This window comes from Danio rerio, chromosome 19 (assembly GCF_049306965.1).
Source record: "Danio rerio strain Tuebingen ecotype United States chromosome 19, GRCz12tu, whole genome shotgun sequence".
In the NCBI taxonomy this organism is placed as follows: Eukaryota; Metazoa; Chordata; class Actinopteri; order Cypriniformes; family Danionidae; genus Danio; species Danio rerio.
This window is the reverse complement of record NC_133194.1, coordinates 43,648,377-43,665,085: the sequence shown is the minus strand read 5'-3', so window position 1 is coordinate 43,665,085 and position 16,709 is coordinate 43,648,377. Positions and strand designations below refer to the sequence as shown.

At 35.3% G+C, this 16,709-nt stretch overlaps 1 protein-coding gene across 4 annotated transcripts in view; it reads right to left on the bottom strand.

Moving 5' to 3' along the window:
- Nucleotides 1-250: 250 nt before the first annotated feature.
- casd1 (CAS1 domain containing 1) overlaps nucleotides 251-16,709 on the bottom strand; it is a 28,369-nt gene continuing 11,910 nt past the window's right edge. The window contains exons 10-19 of one of the 4 annotated variants that reach the window (XM_068215189.2): nucleotides 14,418-14,507; nucleotides 13,973-14,092; nucleotides 10,309-10,465; nucleotides 10,116-10,195; nucleotides 7,040-7,105; nucleotides 5,074-5,175; nucleotides 4,825-4,965; nucleotides 4,154-4,231; nucleotides 3,503-3,595; nucleotides 251-1,763 (exon numbers count right to left, since the gene is read on the bottom strand). In XM_068215189.2, coding sequence (XP_068071290.2) covers nucleotides 1,512-1,763; nucleotides 3,503-3,595; nucleotides 4,154-4,231; nucleotides 4,825-4,965; nucleotides 5,074-5,175; nucleotides 7,040-7,105; nucleotides 10,116-10,195; nucleotides 10,309-10,465; nucleotides 13,973-14,092; nucleotides 14,418-14,507 — 1,179 coding nt within the window. In that variant the 3' untranslated portion in view covers nucleotides 251-1,511. Of the gene's footprint in view, nucleotides 1,764-3,502; nucleotides 3,596-4,153; nucleotides 4,232-4,824; nucleotides 4,966-5,073; nucleotides 5,176-7,039; nucleotides 7,106-10,115; nucleotides 10,196-10,308; nucleotides 10,466-13,972; nucleotides 14,093-14,417; nucleotides 14,508-14,894; nucleotides 16,666-16,709 lie in introns of those variants that run through there. The other 3 variants (XM_073931114.1, NM_001278180.1, XR_012394724.1) reach the window with 3 other exon arrangements.

Below are 16,709 nucleotides of genomic sequence, written 5' to 3'. Positions count from 1 at the left end.
ACAAATGATTGAACAATATAGCTACAGACAACGAATGAACAATAGATAGATAGAGCGAGCAAATGATTGCTATAGATCTATAGATGGACAGCGTTGTGCAGTAAGCGTAAACATCTATTAAAAATGACAAGTTTGAGAAGAGATTTATCATCAACATTGACTGTACAATAAGATAAAGGCATTTTCAAATTAAATGAATATTTTCACAGATTAGGACAAAACAACGAAAGCACACACACACAAAAAAAGATCCTTTGAGGCCTTTGGGGTTTCTTTAAGTTAAACTTATAGCAAACTATACAAATAATCCTTTTATGAACATCGACACGGTGAAGCGTTCAAATAAACATTTACAATCAGTTGCATGAAAGTGCCTGCTGATGGCACACTGTACAAATATAGCTTTTCTTAAAAAACAAAAGCATTTCACTGATGAAAATAAAACCCAGAGGAATAGAACTTGCTTAAAATTCACAGATACCGAACTGCCATGTCATGTAAAATTCAAATGTGATCGTTTCATGATAAATGCAACTTCTGCCGCCAGAAAAGTCTGTATAATAAAGTGCCACTGTTCTCAAATCAGGCCTCAGACAACTGACCTGTTGCTTCACAGTGGCACATAATCTATTTACAGCACTATCAGTGAAAACTGATAGTTAAACCTCTCTCTCTCTTTACATGTAATATATTAAAAATAAAAACATTGACAACAAGCTTCAGTTGTAGCATTTCAAGCAGTTTGAGCGGATATGAAGACACAATAAATAATGAGGTCACTGATCGCAGACAAAGCTGAATTATTGTGAAGTAAACCATGTGAGGAAAGTGCAGGGCTCAAAAACGCCACAGTTTGCAGGACAGACGCTCCTCGCTCAGTGCAACCAGAAGTGGATAAAAAGGACATCGCGCTTTGAATACCTCCACTATTAAGTTCACCAACATCAATAGTCGATCTTCAGGAGTTCATGTTAAAAATAAAACCAAACAAACCTGAAAGTCTCCCGCCTTTCGCATTTTCCATGTCGCTTTCGATTCCATTTTTCAACATCGACGCAAATACGGAGTAAATTCGACAGCACAGAAATGACTGGTTGAGCAGTGGTTCACCTGAAGGAAAAAGCTGCTGGTGTGATATGAACTGTGTGTAATAATACGCAAGTCGAAGACGCGCTGTTAGTTTACATGTTGAATCGCGGGAATGTAACTCCAACTTCACATTTTGCAGTCATGGGCACCAAAAACAAAAAGACACACAAACGCAGACATCTTGTATAAAATACAAACATAAATTATTATTATTAAATACTGTCTGTAAAACTCATCTCAGAGATGGAGCGTTAGTTTGCACACAGTTTCTCGTGCGATTTGTCGAATGCAAGAATCCATTTCACAGGCGCTCCTTGGCTTGAGTTTTGTATTCAGACCAATGGCGTTAAACAGATCCCTGGATTGATTCCTAGGAAATAAACGTTCTGGGCTGCCTTTATTCTGATGTACTCCGGATTGCTTTAGTCTTTTTGGGACAGTGTCAGTACCAGCACTAGAAAGACTCCAGCTCCCAGCAGTCTCTTCAGCAGAGGCCCGCTCTCTTTAGGGATGGCCACCTGGGCCAGGTCATTGGTGATCTGGGAGATTTCATGAGCCACGCAGACAAAGATGAAGGTGCTGACGATTATGTTTAACGTGGGGTTTCCGGGAATGAGGACCAGGATGCCCTTGGTGTCTGCTGCCAACCAAATGTGATACTGGCATATGAAGAGCTGGTGGAGACAACGGGAAGCATGTTAGCATAACTTTAAAATCCGCTCAGCTCTTTTAAATAGTAATTAATTTGGACAAAATGTTTAATTTACACACCCTCAAGCTATGCTCTGTGTGACTTTCTCTCAGACAAATACAGTAGGAGGAGCAGCATTACATTTTATCCTGGCTCATCCATGCTGTTTAATAGTATTAGAGACTTTTATTTTGAAGCTTCAAAAAGTGCAGAATTCTGTCTTAAAATTAACCCATAAGCCAACAGGAGGATTAATGCATGTCTTGTCACTGAATTATTTAAATTTACTTAATTATAAACTCCAGTCATTGACTTCCATTGGTAAATGTGCGTTATGTGAGACTGACGTACCGTATACCACGCATGATTTAAGACACATTCATAGCAGATAATGAACCACTTAACATAGAAGACGACAATGAACAAGAAAACCAGTTGGCTTCACGATATTGTATAACATTATACAGCATATTACAATGCAGATACATGCGTCTACCAATGTTACGTCATTTGAAACACAGGAAGTCAGTCACTGAAGTTTATCATTTAAACACTAAGATATTTGTTCCAAAAAAAAAAAAAGACATCAATCTGCTTTATAAGAGATGCGTTAACCCCTTGGTGATAAATGATTATTATTATGTTTTTTATATTTATGCGCTTTTTGAAGCTTCAAAATAAAAGTCTCTATCCAACACAATTATATAGCATGGAAGAGCAAAGATAAAATTAAAAACTACTCGGGACTGTGTAGGTCTGAAAGTTAACTCATATACACAAGTAATGGCTTGAGGGTGAGTACACTATTCCTTTAATAGGGTCTTAAAAGGGGAAAAAAAAAGTAAACATTAGAAGCAAAGAAAATTGTAAAAATGGAACTCAATAGTTAGCGTAAAAAATAAAATACATTAAAAAAAATTACAAAAATTAAAGTGAACAAATATAAATTTAAAAATGTCTAAATTATTTAAATAAAATAAATAAAATGTAGATAGATGGATAGATAGACAGACAAACAGAACGAAATATTTAAATTGCTTGATGTTTTACCCCAAAAATTAAAAACAATAAAATAAATTAAAATAAATTATTTCTACTTAACCTAGCATTTACAGAGATATTTTTATGGTTGGTTGTAATGAAGAGGATATTTATTTATTTTTAAATGTTGGAAACTGGTTGGATAACTTCCTAAGAATTTAAAATGACAAAGTTTTTTTTTTTTGGTGGGGGTGTTTACCACTTTATAAAAATTCAATAAACGTCACCATACCTTCACAACAGAAGGTACTCTAGAAGCATAAATGTGATGATTTAGATTTGTTAAATCATTTAGTGTTCTTATTATGCTTTACATAGGCCTCTGGTGTCCCCAGAATGCATTTGTGCACAGAACATTCATTACAGCATGCTGTTTTGACAAAAAAAAAAAAAAACTGTTTAAACATTGGTAAATGTGACTGCACACTAATGCTAAGTTATTATAATGATTTTTAGTCAGTCATGTAAACTCATGTAAAGTTTTTTACATGTCGATTTTCAAAAACTCCACTGCAATTAGATCACTGCAAATGCATTTAAATTTTATTGTAGAAATAACATGCATTGGAGCAGTGATCATAACTGACAGTGCACCTGAAATACTGTGCAAAAACAAGATGTTGACTGTAACCCAGAATATTCCTATAAAAGCTTATTTGAGCAAAGCTTGTACTCTCTCACCTCTAGGGAGATCTTTCCAAACCATGCAAAGAATGAGCTGTACAAAGAGCGAGCGTAACCAGGAATATTCCGGATCAAAATGAAAGCCAGAATCTGTGGGCAGAAAAGGCGTAGAGATGAAAAAGTCAGCAGCCTCAAAAGCACAACAGATCCAAACAACAACAGCCTCCTGTGAAAGAGAAGCTTTATTTTAGGTTATTAAATATTCTTTCTGTTACAAAAAAAAAAAACAAAAAAAAAAAAAAACACATGACTGTTTAAATGGGTTACTGGAGAAGAATCGGTAACACTTTACAATAAGGTTCATTAGTTAATGCATTTACTAACATGAACAACACATGTACATTTGAATGTTAATTATGCTCAGGTAACTCTATGCTTGTTAACATTAGTTAATGCACTATTTGTTAACATGAACTAAAAATGAACTACTGTATTTTCGTTAACTAACGTTAACATGAACAAATACAGTAGTAAATGTATTGTTCATTGTTTGCTCATGTTAGTAAATGCATTAATTAACATTAACTAATGAACCTTATTGTAAAGTGTGACCGAAGAATCTTCACCGTTCATGTTACTGGTTAAATTATAGATATAATGGTGTAAAAGAATACCATATGAATAGCACCTATTGTGATGGGTACTTGCCTGCACAACAGAAATGTATGGATGCATCTCATTACACTCGGACTTGTTTTTGCACCCACTGGCCCAAATGGAGTACGTCTGCCAACAAAAGAAGCTACTGTGAAGTAGTCAGATGTGCTATTATTCGGCCCTCATAACACATTCGAAATCTGTATGCTAATTTTGCACTCCAAGTCCATTAGGCTACAAAGGATTTGAATTTATAAATAATTTTTTCAACTAAAACCCTTTTGCATTTCAAACAAAACGTCTAAATTAATAATGAATATATTAAATAAAAAAGTAAAAAAAAAAAAAAAAAAAAAATTTCCCTTGGTATTGCTATAAACAAACTAAAACTAATTTTACATATCAAATTACATCAAAACAATAAAGTATAATAATAATAATAATAATAATAATAATAATATGATATTTATGAGTACTTTAATATTTGTTTAAATAAGTCCTTGAATAAGTAATGGATTGCTTAAAAATAACTTTAGAATACTTCATATTTATATACTTCAATAAATACTTGTTTTATTTCTCAACGCATCACCAACTTTTGCAGTATTCAAAAATAAGTACCAAACCCCCCTCCCTAAAATGCATCTCTTGTGTGAAATTAACCCAGATTTGAATGCATTATGAAGGCGAATTCTCTCAAGTAACAACTGAATAAGCCTTACCATAAAAGAAACGACAGAAACAAAGAGCAGACAGTTGGAAATCTTGTTGGAGAAGAGAGGCTCTCCTTTGCCTTCAGACAGCAGCTGATATTTCTGCAGCAGCAGGTAAATGAAGGCAAACAGCATCCCATTGACCACAGCCTGCATCCAAAAGAGTGGAGAGAAGACATCAGGATGTGACGCTTCAAAATATAGCAACTTCATTTATAAAAGAAATTTAAAAAAAAAAAATAAAAATGTTTAACATACAAATCGGTCCAGTTTCCACCTGAACCACCACTCATGGATGCTTCCTTGCAGTTCAAAGAGCTTAGAAAGAGGCCATACAGAGAAAATGCCCTCAAACAGTTCCTGAAACACAAAATTACATCAGTTAAACCAGTGGTTCTCAAACTTTTTTCACCAAGTACCACCTTAGAAAAAAATTGTCTCTCCAAGTACCACCTTATGACGCTATTTTTTAACCAGTATTAAAAAATAGCGTCGTAGGCCTAATTAAGCCGCTACAGGTGTGCACAGTTTAAAAATGATGCAAATTAATTCCTATTATTAAGAATATGTATTATTGTCAATCACTTTAAACATTTTTAATAGTCTGAACATTAACTGTGCTTGCAGATTAAAAAAAAAAGTTTTAGTCAAAATGTGCTTTTAAAAGTTCATTAAAAATTACCAGTTCTTAAAAAGTAAAAAGAAAACTGCTGTACTTAAATCTCAAGTATTCATAGTAGCCTATTCATCAAAAGCTGGAGATGTTGCTTGGACCTTATGAATATAGGCTATATGTCATATTCCTACACTTTCAGACAAATCTTGAAATATATGTTAAATGTACATATGACAGGGTTCATACAGGCACAGCCTAATGAAAATCAAGGAATTTTAAGCACTTTTTCCAGCACCTAATTTTTTTTCAAGACTGACATGTTATGTATTGAAGACCTGAAATGTATTCTCAGCAACCCATAAAACACTGCATACGAATAGATACAAATAAAAACCATTAATAATAATATGTATTAATCATATATTATTATTATAATAAACCTGCACTAAATGCTTGTGATATCTTTTTTGTACTCAAGTAAAATTACTATTACACTGCTAAAATAACACAAATTTTAGTAAATAATACTAATATTAGGTAAAAGTACTCTTTTAAAAAGTACTAGTTGGTTACTTTTGAAAAAAAAAAATCAGATTTATATTATGAAATCACGTTTTTTAAGTTTAAACCTGATTGAATGGTTTAATTGCTTAAATCCCAAAGCTACATGTATAGGAATTTGCACTAACAAAGGAAGTATGGTCAATTTTTCCTTTCATGACAATTAATCTTTTTCAAAAGCACTGTTAAAACTACCACATAATCTTAAAGGCCATAGAGACACTTTTTGCCCATTTTTAAACGATATTTTCAAGCTTTGAAAGGTTAAATTAAAGTATATGGTAAAAAGATTTAAATTTAGCCTTTTATTTACATTTGTTACACTATTTTTCTTTACAATATGGCAAATTTGTTTCTTAAATAGCTGTACATCACATGTAGATTTATTTTACACTTGATTTTAATCTAAAATAGGAACTTTAAAAAAAATACAAGTACACTGTCAGTAAAAAAATAAAACAAATGGCTTCATTTTACTTGAGGTATTTAAAATGTGACAACAATACATTTATCAAAGCAGTGCTTTAAGAGTCTTATTGTTAATTTTGATAAATAAACAAGTACAGTAACAACGGATTGCTTTGACCTGTAATGCTTTAAGACAGATCAGAATACAGCTAAATGTATAAATCACACAAATACCTCATCCAGAAACATTTCCAGCATAATTCTTTTGTCGTAAAGAAACAAAAAAAAATTCCACCTTTGCTAAAAGTAAGTTTCACTTTACAACACAGCCAAACAAGAAGACCATTAGCATTGTCATCGATCATGCATCAATCTAATTCTAAATACTTGATAACTTTGAATACTTTTGACTAAATTTAGTCAAGGAGCAAAGATAAATAATGTCTACTTTAATAGTGGAGAGATCGCGATTATATTCAATCTGAGCACACAGGCGATCATGAGAGGTCTTGCAGTTCATTTGAAAAAAGCATATTTAAGAGCTCGCATATCTGTTTTAGCGATTTGCGTACATGACTGCGCTGTCGTGTTAAAATAAAGCACTCGCCACATTTGCAGAAATGAGTAATTGCGCAATACCTTCATTCCCGTGCCGCCATTCAGAATGTATTTAGAGGAGTGACAGGTCAGAGGCGAGTTGACTGGCTGTCGGAGAGCGAAACGTGTATGTAGATCATCAAAAAGGCAGGAAATATGTCCGCGGTTAAATTACTCTGCTAGACATCTCTATAGTGAAAACATCCGAGAAGCATTATTCCAACAAAACATTTGTTTTTAAGTTGTTTTTTCTGTCTCTGCAACACAGAAAGCCTTTGTCCCGCCCTTACGTTTCACGCAACTAGACAAGGTCGACTGTGATTGGCTACTTTTCATGTCAGTCAAATCACGCTTCAGAATCAATTCTTAAACTTCGGAAACTGATTTTCAGCAGCTTATGACACAATGCACTAAAATAAACATTCTAAGCACAGCGTTGTGATCGTACGCTTCACAAAACAGCCACTGCTGATCACATCGATGTTATATTACGCATTAAAGGATTAAAAGTGTTAATTGTTTCTTTCATTATTCAGCAGTTCCTCCGCGTACCACTTGGAGGAAGCCCGCGTACCACTAGTGGTACGCGTACCACAGTTTGAGAACCACTGAGTTAAACAGTAAAACCACCAGTAGGTGCTGACAAACTCCTTGTTTTAAAGAGGGATTCACCAAGTCATTCCAAACGGCTGATTCATTTAGAAACAAAATGAGGCAGCATTCCAGTTTTTATGCCCTTCACTTGCTAACTTGACTCCTTTTGTTAACTCGGATGCACAACACTGATTATGCTACACCGTGTCCACTACTGGCAGAATATCTGAGTGGGTTTAGGCCATGTACACACGTACAGGGGTATTTTTATAAACTGATACTTTCCTGGTTTTGTAAAAACGATTATAAAAAAAAAAAAAAAAAAAAAAAAAAGTCTACATGAAAATACAAAAACGCACTGTAACTCATGTTTTTGGCACCAAGCCAACAGGTGGTGATAATGATACTTATGCTGGGTTGACACCAAACAGGGAATTAAGTATTTGCATTAGTACATTGCATACAAATCAATGCAAACGTGAGAACACAGGCAGATTACCATCCTGCAGGCGAATGAAATGTGTGGTTTTGAAAATACCCGTGTTCATGTGGACCAGGGGTGCCCAATCCTGTTCCTGGAGGTCTACCTTCCAGCAGAGTTCAGCTCCAACCCTGACCAAGCACATCTAAACCAACTGAGTAGGATCTGAAGGAGTACTTGGTAATTAAGTACAAGTGTGTTTGATCAAGCTTAAAGCTGAACTCTGCAGGAAGGTAGATCTTCGTGAAAAAAGTTGGGCACCCCTGCCCCAAGTCCAGGGTGTAAAACTAGTGAGCCACAACTCTACAGAATTCAGCTCCAACCCTGCTTCACCTGTAGGTTTCAAACAACCTGAAAGGCTCAATTGGTTTGATCACGCGTTTACTTGGGATTAAAGTGAAACAAGTGCAGAGCTGTGGCCCTCCAGGAACTGAGTTTGACACCTATGGCCTAAACCCTTAGCATTTGGGAACTACACTGCCTGCATTCCAGTCTAATTTTTCATAGCCTTCACTTCCTTCATTGCTAAATTCCCTTGGGCTTAAAATGTAATGAAAGACCTAAAACCATGAGTGCTCAACCCGGTTCCTGCAGATCTACTTTCCTGCAGAGTTCAGCCCCAACCCTGCTTAGCCTGTAGGTTTCAAACGACCTGAAAGGATAAATTGGTTTAATCGGGTGTGTTTACTTGGGTAAAGCAAAACAAGTGCAGGGCTGTGGCTCTCCAGAAAGAGTTTGACACCTATGGCCTAAACCCCTTAGCATTTGGAACTACAGTCTGCTATCCAGTCCAATTTTTATGCCCTTCACTGCTAACTTCCCTCTATCTCAATCCCCGTGGATGTGCATCATTAATTACGTTACACAAGTGTCCACTACTGGCAGAAACATCTGAATGGGTTTAAATGGAATTAATGCTCTAAACCAGAAGTGCTTAAACCTGTTCTTGGAGATCTACCTTCATGCAAAGTTCAGCTTCAACCCTGATTAAACGCAACTAAACCAACTAAAGATGCTGTCACACTGGGCTTTTCTCCCTATACACTTCAATTCATGCACACGCGAATGCGTCAGACCAGAAACACAAGGTCATGCGTAAATCAAGTGACTTCGTAAGACCAATCGAAGATCAAAACATGACCTCTTTTAACATAAATTTAAAATCAGGAGCAAATTGCTGTCTTTTGTCTAATCACCTCATTTAATCCACCCTATTCGCAGTGCCGTACGACAGAATTCCGCATGCACAAACTAGAGTGACAGGTGTGTTTGATCAACGTTGCAGCTAAATTCTGTAGGAAGGTAGATCTCCAGGAATAGGGTTGGTTCCTTGGGCACCACGCTGTTGTGACATAACTACCACAAATAATTCTGGGACGCATAGGTGCAGGAGTGGACAGATGAAGCGTCGTGCTACCTCGGTCAAAATCAAAAGATCGGGGGTATGTCCATGTAAGCTTCCCTTGTTTACTTGAAGTAGAATGAACTTCAAAATGGTGTTGGGAATTCCACTGAGAGAACAAGGGAAGGGAAGTACATGTCTAAAAGTGGACTGGGACTGGAATTATATTCTGGGACATACAAGCGCTGGAGTGGGCATAAGAAGCAAACTCACTCGCTCTGTCAAAACGGAACAGTCAAGGGCATATCAATCAACTTCATTCATTCACTTGAAGCGGAAGACACTTTAAAAATGTTGGCGGGGATTCCCCTAAGAGGAAGGGAATTTGTGAGAGCGTGTCTAAAAGTAGAGTAAAATGCAGCCCAAGTCTTTCTGAACGGGCTACTATGATTCCTTCGAAAACAAATTCATTAATTAAAACAAACTTTGAGATGCTCAAATGTTCTACTTTTGAACCATTTTCATTGGTTAAACAAAGCAAATATTGTGTCTTCTTACTCAGATTTTAACTGCTGTAAAATCACCATCGCATGTGTTCAGGATGACATACAGCAAAATCAGACTCTTGTAGATTTGATATTCTTACTTAGAAATATAAACATTAAAAACCAAGAGAAGGATATGTTTTGCTGTCACCTCACCTGCGAGTATGCAAAAAATCCGATGAAAAGAAGCAAACCCAGAAGTTTCAACAACAGGGCCAGATTCCAGAATGCACTACCTGTACATTGAGAAAAGAAAGGGGAAACGATGCTTTATGAATCCAAATCAATTTAAAAGCCATTATGTCTGCTAAATTAATAAATGCTAATACTGTAATATGACTTTAGTTACCGTTAGCTTGCTTTTGAAGAATCTGTGGCCACAGTGCCATTGTGGCATAAATAACTGCAAACCAAAAGGTGACCAGAGGCACAAAGTAATAAAACTGATAAGGCCTGTCCATAACCAGACACAGCACCACCACAAGAAAATTAAGCCTGAAGAGAACCTGAAAGACAAAACACACCTCAATAATTATTGATTTATTAGCGTGCAGTTATGCATTCGAATTATAAACTGCAGCCATCATTATAGCGCACTGAAGAGTCATTCAAAGTTTGGCCGAGAATTAGGATCTCATTATGAACAAGAGATGATCCATAATTTATTCATTAATTTTCTTTTTGGCTTAGTCTCTTTATTATTCAGGGGTCGCCAAAGAAGAATGAACCGCCAACTTACCCAGCATATGTTTTACACAGCGGATGCCCTTCCAGCTGCAACCCATCACTGGGAAACATCCATATACACTACGGGCAATTTAGCCTACCCAATTCACCTAGATCACATGTCTTTCGACTTGTGGTGGAAACTGGAGCACCCAGAGGATACCCATGCGAACACGGGGAGAACATGCAAACCCCACACAGAAATGCCAACTGAGGCGATGGTGCTACCCACTGCAACACCGTGACACCCCATGATCCATAATGATATAACTTAAACAATTTAGTTTATTAGAATATCTGACAATTCCAAATATAAAAAAAGCTATTGATTAATGCTAAACATTTGATAAGACAGATTTTTTTTTTCACCCTCCTCTCTGTTTGCTCAACCCTAGGTTTCTCATTGGTTTATTATTCTGTCCATCATCATTATGACGCTCTCCGGTTCCACCAATCCCAGGTCGAGCCGCAAGGATTTAAAGCCCTGTCAGACCAGTGTGTGGTGTGCGCCCTGCCTCGGCGTACCCTTTGTGCTCCACGCAATTTGTTTGTGCAAATGCTTCGTCTATTTTGTGATCTCTCAGTTACTGTGATAATTCGAGTTGCTTGTTGAACTTCGTTGGCTTTAAGTAACATAATATGATGATGGTTGTGTGATTCTAAACTAAGATTTAACGGACTTATCCGGTTTGTTTTGTTTTAGTTTAGATTGATGTTTTGTTCGATTAGTTTGAGTGTTTTGCCACCCGTGTATTTTGAGTTTTGATTTTTTAGTTTGATTAGTTTAGTTGGGGTGTCGTACACACTGAAGATCTCGGTTTTTATTTGCGTTTCTTTTTGACGCCTAGTTAAGATATTAGATTTAAGGATTGTTTTGTTTTGTTAATTTCTTTGATTTGGCTTAGGCCGTACTCACACTAGGTACAGTTGCCTCGAACCGGGCCAAAGCACGCTTGACCCCCCTCCCGTCTCCCCCGACGGCCCGCGCTCACACCATATCGGGCCTCGGCACGCTTACGTCATCGCTGCTGCGCTGTTCAGAAGCGCTCTCTATGGCAAGCCTTTTTAGCATTTAAATCTTTGTTCTGACTCCATAAATATATTTAGAGATATCTCTAATTATATTTTGACTAGTCATAATTATAATTCGACTAGTCAGAATAACAATTAGAGATATCTACAATTGCAATTGTACTAGTACGAAATCAGATTGGAGATATCTGCAAATATATTATGACTAGTCATATTCCTCCATTGACTTCCATTGAAAAATATTTGCAGATATCTCTAAATGAGTTTTGACTAGTCACAATTGTAATTAGAGATATCTCTAACTGAGTTTTTACTAGTCATACATTTGGAGATGTCTTTAATTCGTAATATTTAGAGATATTTACAAATATATTTGAAGATATCTCTAATTAATTTACTAATAGTCGAATTACAGTTGTAGATAGCCTATCTTGAATTGGATTTTTGACGAGTCAAAACTCAGTTAGAGATATCTGCAAATATTTTTCAATGGAAGTCAATGGAGGAATATGACTAGTCATAATATATTTGCAGATATCTCCAATCTGATTTCGTACTAGTACAAATTGTAATTGCAGATATCTCTAATTGTCATTCTGACAAGTCGAATTATAATAATGACTTGTCAAAATATATAATTATCTCTAAATATATTTATGGATAGTCAGAACAAGGTTTAAATGTTAAAACGGCTTGCCATACGCTCTCACTCAGCAGCACAGTGGAGATTTCTCTAGTTATATCCTTTCTGTCGTTTGTTATGCAGTGACATGCAGTCAAATATTTCGCCAAACAGTCCTTAGGGATGCGGGGACACACAGTCAGATATTTTACCGAACAGATCCGCCACTTTTGGCGCTCATAAACAATCATAATGCTCTCGTGCTGCAGGAATGAGGAGATCTGCTGAAGGCGCGCAGCTGGCGTGCTGTTAGGAGTTTGCGTCTTTAATAAACTACGGCAGTTTGCGATCACTGAACAGTAAAAATGATTAATAAATCCATATCAAACAGTCCCTTAAAAGTCACGTCTCGCTTTCGGGCTTTGGCGCGTTTCGCGCTCACACACAAGCGTACCGCGCCAAAGCCCAAGTGTACCGCGCTCAGGCACACCTCTTCCAACCGGGCCAGGGCCGGCCAAGTGAACCGTGCTTGAGCCCGATTCAGCGCACTCACACTTCTCAAACGATCCGGGAAACGGGCCTGGGCACGGTACGGATGGCATAGTGTGAGTAGGCCCTTACACTCGTTGTTCTTGTTTAAAGATAATAATTATAAATGTTTTTTTTTTTTCTCTCCCCCATTTATTATTGTTACATGTTTCAATTCAATTATTGAGTAAAGCTTTAAATAAGAGTAACTGAACCTTGCCTCATTATTGATCTGTCGCACACATTACACCTGTCTCACTTAAATGTTACAGCATCCCACTTTAACATCATAAAACACGTAACACTTTTATTAATTACAAAATAAAAACAAATTTATATTACAAAATCTGACATATCTTACAGAATTTCTTTAGTTCATTTTGACCAAGGCTGTTCTTTTTACACATTTTAATATGTTGTAATATTATAAATTTCTGATATCAAAATTCTGGTGATAAATTTAATGCATGCTTGTTGAATAAAAATATAAAATACCATTAAACGTAATAAACGCTTTCTCGTTTATGATTTAACATTTTTACATTTTACAAACATGTCAAACAACCATTATAGAAATAACAGAAAAAAATATAATAAATAAATTAAAATAATGATGAAATAAAATCCAATTACACAAATAATGTGAGGCAGATGTCTACAGTTACGCAACAATCTCAATGTTACAATTAGAGCAATGAAAGATTAGAAACTGATGTTTCAGAGATCAGTCTAAATTATAATCGGACCATTTTATTTGTAACGCAATTGTTTTACCTATAATATAACGCTCTGCTTACTCGTATGGTTTTTCACTCAAATTGAATTATTAATATATAATAATAATAATAATAATAATAATAATAATAATTTGTCACTATGATTTATTTATTTTTTTATTTCATAAACGTTCACAAGTCTTGTAATACCCAAACCAGAGTTATTCCAATGAGTGCTCTATAAAAGGCTTAAACTACAGTTTACAATAGACATCAAAAGTTTCTAGACTTCTGAAAATGGATTTAGCCTCCTGATTTCAGAAGCCCACCATGCATCACTTCTCTAAGCAAACTGCAAAAAAAGATCAGAAGAGTCTGGCAACAAGTACCTGACAAACCCTGTAAAGTCCAAAGTCTCCCTTTAGCCAGAAGAAGGAGAAGTGTCCATATCCTGTTTGGAAGAGATACGCAGCGACCAGCACACGGACGTGCATGTACACCGGTATGAACTGAAGAAACAAACAAAGAGAAGGTTCAGAACCCAGGTAATACTAATGCAATGCAACCTAAAGGAATTGTCTGCAACACTTTACAATAAGGTTGTATCAGTTGAAGGGGTTTGTAGTTAGTTCATGTAAACTCTCATTAAAATGTTCATTAATGATATCCAGCATGAATTTGGATTTTAATAACGCAAATGTTGAACTATGATTATTAAATGTTGTACAAGTATTGTTCGTTATTAGTTCATGTAAATACAGTAAATTCAGTAAATACATTCACTAATAAAATCTCATTGTAAAGTGACAGAATATGAAAAAAAGAAAAACATACTGCGCTGGCTCCAGAAATGTGATAAATAAGAATGACCAGCTGCATCCAGCCCTTCCATTCATCCGTCTGCTCTCGGTTCAAAAGTTTTGTCTGGAAAGAGAAACAATTACAAATGTATAGAAATCTTCATTCTACCTACAATTTTAAAAACACATCACTGATTGTTCAAAGAAATTATTTTTATAAACTCACAGAAAACATCATGCACTGTAAAGAGTGGTTAGCTACTTAAAGCGAGTAAACCAATTGCCTTAGAAGCAAAAAGTTAACTTATAAATGATAATGTATATAAACCTAGTGTAACTTGGAACTTGATTTGAGAATTTTTTTTTAACAAACTATGCAATTGTATAATTTTTGTAAATACACTGTTAACTTGTATTTACTTTTTTTTTGCTGTATTTGTATTTACTACTAGAATAAGCAGGAAAAAAAAGCAGATTCTTGAGATTTTTTGGGGACAACTTAATTTTTTTTATGCTCAATCCACTTAAAAATTGTCAAAACCAATTAACTTAACTAATTTGTATGGGGACAACATTATTGAATGGTGCAGAACCCTGCATTTTTTTAGTGTACACATTTTACAAAGTCAAATTAAAAACTAAGAACTTTCCAGGTGCATTCGCAAACTCTAGTCCTTTTCAAGTGTGGTAAATTACCTTTTTACATACTTCATCACATTATAACAGCTGCTGATTGATATATTATTATATAGGACAAGACAAGATTCTAAGAAAAATGTTTGATGGGATGTTTGCCCCAAGCCCAACACTGAAATTACCGTCTTTTACTCTCTTAAATGTAATTTATTTGCATCTTAAATATCAAATTTAATCTTAAATTCATATTTATTTTCATTTTTAAGGGGCACAGATAGTGGTCATTTTATGCAAAAGAAAAGGCATTTAGTTGATTATATTTGAATGAATTGTAACAACCTATTTAGTAAGATCAATTATTACGATCACAAAAAAGAAAAAACTATTTTTAAGCAGTTCATCCATAATGCAAGCAGCAGATTAAAATTCAAACATTTAAGGATTTTCAGCACCTTTCATGAACCTTGAGACTAGAGCTGCACGATATTTGGTTTGTGCGATAAATACTGCAATATGAATACGGTTTTATCAGATGCCTTAAAAAGGACACTCTTGGGAAAGTCTTCATTAACTCAGATTGATTGCAATTAGGCATGGGACGATAAACGTTTTCAAGGTATACTGCAGTCTGAAAAAGTCAAGGTTTTAAAACCACCAAAATTATATTCTATACCATTTCTAAGGTATGTGTAAGATTTTTTTTTATTTACGTTTTTTTAGGACAACAGTATCTCCTGCTGAAAAGATATCCAAAGGTACGGTTTAAAATTGTAAAGAAATCAGTTTTTTTTTTGTTTTTTTTAAAAACAAATGAAGACCGCACGGCACACAAGTCAATGATTGATGTGAATTATTCAGCCTGACATGTTTAATGCTCCAAAAAGGATTTTAAATGCATCTCAAAATAAAAATATATTGTGTTCAAAAGGGGATTTTTTTTACCCAGACATTTAAAACGAATAAAACACAACGTATAGCCGTTTCACTTTACTTCAGAACGCATTATTATCGCTCTGCAAGTCTAAGAAACATTCATAAATATTCCTAGCAATTCTAATAATGCTGGAGACATAAACGCACTAAAAATTGCACTTAAGCAGCTTTTTATTTGAGAGCGCACAAGAAGATCCGCGCACTCTTGAAGCGGCTTATATTTGAGGGGGTGGGCAAGAAGTTTGTGCACGAGCAGAGGAAATCAGCTATTACATAAATGCCTTCTTGATTTCTATATTGCGCTCACGACAATTGTCATTTATATAAAGCCACAGGTAGTTGGTAGATCTGTCAAAAAAGGCCTGCCACCATAGCTGGAAAAAAAAAATTCTAGGAGGAAACACTGCATGCATAAAAATAATAAACACAATCACAAGTATTTTTGCTTTATGGTTTTGTCAAACACTATTTAGGCACAGAAATTGGAAGAAAAAAAAAATCTAAAAAGTAAAGAAACTCTGCATCATCTTTATAGCATAAATAAATTAAATAAAATGTATCTTTATTAAAAAGATACAAATGGTACAATATATTGTGCCTGAATGCTTTAAACTCTTGAAATGTTCATTCAGTCACAGTCCTTAAAACACAAACTTGCACTTACAAACCCCCCCCCACCCAAAAAAAAAAAAAAAAAAAAAAAAAACTGGCTTCTGGGGTCCGTTCTTTGTACGTGGATTACTCAGTTAGCTGGATT